Raw genomic sequence first — 3127 nt, 5'->3', positions numbered from 1 at the left:
ATTGGTGACATGCTAATTTGTAAGACATAAGTAGTAAAATTTGTAATATCTCTAGCATCATTTAAAGATAAAATGCTATGAAAAGTATCATAAATAGTAAAAATGATGTAAATAATGATATTAAAAAAAATAGTGAAATAGGTGGTTTGGTCACTTTCAAATTTCAACAAGTAGAAGCTTTTTTTTTTTTTTTTTTTTTCATGTGACTACTAATAAAAAAAAAAAAATTAGGAGTCAGGGGGGGCATGTGCCCCCTCGCCCCCTACTGGCTCCGCTAGTGGATGTGGGGGGTAAGGGCTGGGTTTTTAAGTCTCCAGAAGGGAGTTTCACACACATTTATACTTAGATTAGGTTAGAGTAGAATTCTATCTCGTATCAAAAAAATAATAAGAAACACAAAGTTTTCTGACACTATTTTATTGCCGTAAGTTAAAGAAGTTTAAGGCCCATACTTCTTTTGGTATGGTAAAAAAGAGGACAGATAAGGCTTCAACTCTTAGAAGGTGACCTTTTTAATTAAATGATGACACAAATGCCTTATTTGTTCATTCATTTATTAATCTGCTTGACACAAGCACATACAGAAATGGATGGAGGAAAATTTTTGTGTACTTCTAGTTCTAGAGTATCATAAATGTGTACTTACTCCTCTTACATGAATGATGGGTCCTACTAATTAAATTTATAGTGAGACCTACCATTCATGTGAGAGGATGAAATATGCATTTATGGTACTCCAAGAGTACCTAATAATTTTCCGATGAATGTGTAATAGGTTAGAAAAAAAAAAAAGGAAAAAAAAGAAATGGACGTGTAATAAGTAGATAATCAACAATTATTCATTCGTTTGGTACTTTGGTTTGACGAAACTAATTCAAATACACTTTGTCAAGAATGGGCCACGTAATTGCCATGTAACGTGTAAAGTCTATATATTTGCCCTTTATATATCTCATTGAGTCAGGACTCAGGACTAAGAGGTCGGGACCAAACAACTAATTAATCTGTGTTTTTTTTTTTAAATTTAAAGGAAACAATTAATCTGTTGTTATTTTTCCAGTTGAGTAAATTTCATGAAAAGTGGATCACTTGTTGTTTGGTCACAAGAAATAATGAAAATCCCCTTTTTGGGAGGGGGGGGGGGGATGAGTGGTATAGTAGCACAATATTTCGTACATTTTTTGTCATAATTTTTTATATTATAAATTTAATGAAATAGAGTTTTAATTTATAACACCAGCTCATTAGCAGACCAAGATACTAGAGGTTTTTATTGTAGATGGAGATCGAGCCACAAATCTTTAATTCGATAATAAATGATAATTCTAAACGTGATAAATTGTGAGTAGTTACTATTACTTTCATATAGAATCAACGTTATTTTTTATCGTTCATACTTTGTCACACCACAGTTGTAACAAATAAATTGTGTAATAATTTGTGGTACTATTTTTTTTTTTTTTTTGAGGATTAGCCAAAGATAAGGACTCATAAAAGAATGATGATGTAGTGATCCCGTTGAAAAAGGAAAATAAAAAGATTACTTTAAGAAAGTTTTGACATAATTTTTACGAGAATGACGCCAATTTTATGATAAATATAATCACTGTCAAAAATATAAGTTTTTTTTTTTATCCACAAAAGTTTTTAAAAGTAGTTCTGTTAATTTTTTTTTTATATAAAAAATGTAACTAAAAAAAGTCGAATGCTAAAATCCCATCAGTCAACAAATTCTCGCTTTTCAATTTATGACGCCTCCTCATTATCATATCAAGAAACTAGAGGTGTTTAGTGCATATGAAAATCAAGTCACAGATCTTTTATTAGTGACAAATGATAATTCTGAAGTGGTAAAGTATGAGCAATTTTCTATTATTAACATATAGAATCACCATTATTTTTCATTATTCACACTGGCACTTTACCGTTATAACAAAGAAACTGTGTAATAATTTGTGGTACTATATTTTTTTGGGGGAGAAATTAGCCAAGATAAGGACTCATAAAAGAATAATAGTGTAGTGATCCCATTAAAAAAGGAAAAGAAAATGATTACTTTAAGAAAATTTTTACATAGTTTTTACGAGACAGACACCATTTTTAGGATAAATATAAGCTATTTTCTTTTTTATTCACAAAAAAAAGTTTCTAAAAGTAGTTCTGTTAATTTTTTTTTATAAACAAAAATGTAATTAAAGAAAGTCAAATGCTGAAATGCCTCTAAAATCCCATCAATCAACAAGTTAGCCCACCTTTTTATTTATCAATATCTGTCACCACCATAGCCTTTGCCTAGTCATTGGTCAGATCGTTCTTATCTTTTATTTTCCACTCAGGCGTGCTTTAGTTATCCGTCTAATCGCACCATCTTCTGTTCATACCTAATTTTGTTTCCATCACACTACTTTTCGCTCATGGTTTGTCTCTACAAAACCATGTTCTTTCATCACCGCTGGTCCATCAACCACCTCTGCCTCCCTTGATCTCAAATTTCCTATAGTAACCCATTAAAGCCATTACTCCCAAACCTGAACTTTATATAGAACTTTTTGGGGTCACTTCCCAAATGCCTATTTTGCAATATTCTTCAATCATTTATTGCTGAGCCTAAAGCCTTAAAATTGTGTTCTTTTTTTACCTTAAACAACCCCAACAAAACATGAGGAACAAGGCACAGCACAACAAGTTCGTGCGGATCATTTCACTACCCATAAGGGCTTTATCAAAAGCAAGAGACTTTTACGTACGTAGCATAACTGGATGTGCCCCAAGAGTTGGTCATAGCAACCCAACTGGGTACCCTGTGATGTTGCCTAAGAGCTTCAGTGGTAGCTCGGCGAGGTCAAATGATAATGATGATTACAGGGAGCTGATTAGAGCTGCCTCGGCTAGGACTCTGATTGATAGGATTGACATGGATATGATCCTAAAGCGGCAGCAGCAAAAGGTGATGAATTCTTCTTCATCCAAGGATTTGCCCAAGAGTGCTAGCGTTGGGATGGGCAAGATTGACGAAGATGGACCTTGTGATGATTTTGGTGTTGGTGTTGGTGTTGGTGTGAAGGCTGATTTGTTGTATCCAAGAAGCAGGAGCTATGCTATCACAAAGAGAAGTGTTATGATCTGA

The 3127-nt window shown here is 33.1% G+C and overlaps 1 protein-coding gene across 1 annotated transcript; it reads left to right on the top strand.

The window, feature by feature from the left end:
* Nucleotides 1–2659: 2659 nt before the first annotated feature.
* LOC142612439 (uncharacterized) lies at nt 2660–3127 on the top strand. The gene has a single exon (XM_075784536.1). It carries the CDS (start codon nt 2660–2662, stop codon nt 3125–3127), a length of 468 nt encoding a protein of 155 aa, XP_075640651.1.

The sequence above is a fragment of the Castanea sativa genome, chromosome 10 (assembly GCF_040712315.1).
Source record: "Castanea sativa cultivar Marrone di Chiusa Pesio chromosome 10, ASM4071231v1".
Taxonomy (NCBI): Eukaryota; Viridiplantae; Streptophyta; class Magnoliopsida; order Fagales; family Fagaceae; genus Castanea; species Castanea sativa.
The sequence above is the reverse complement of the archived record's forward strand: the minus strand, read 5'-3'. Positions and strand labels throughout refer to the sequence as shown.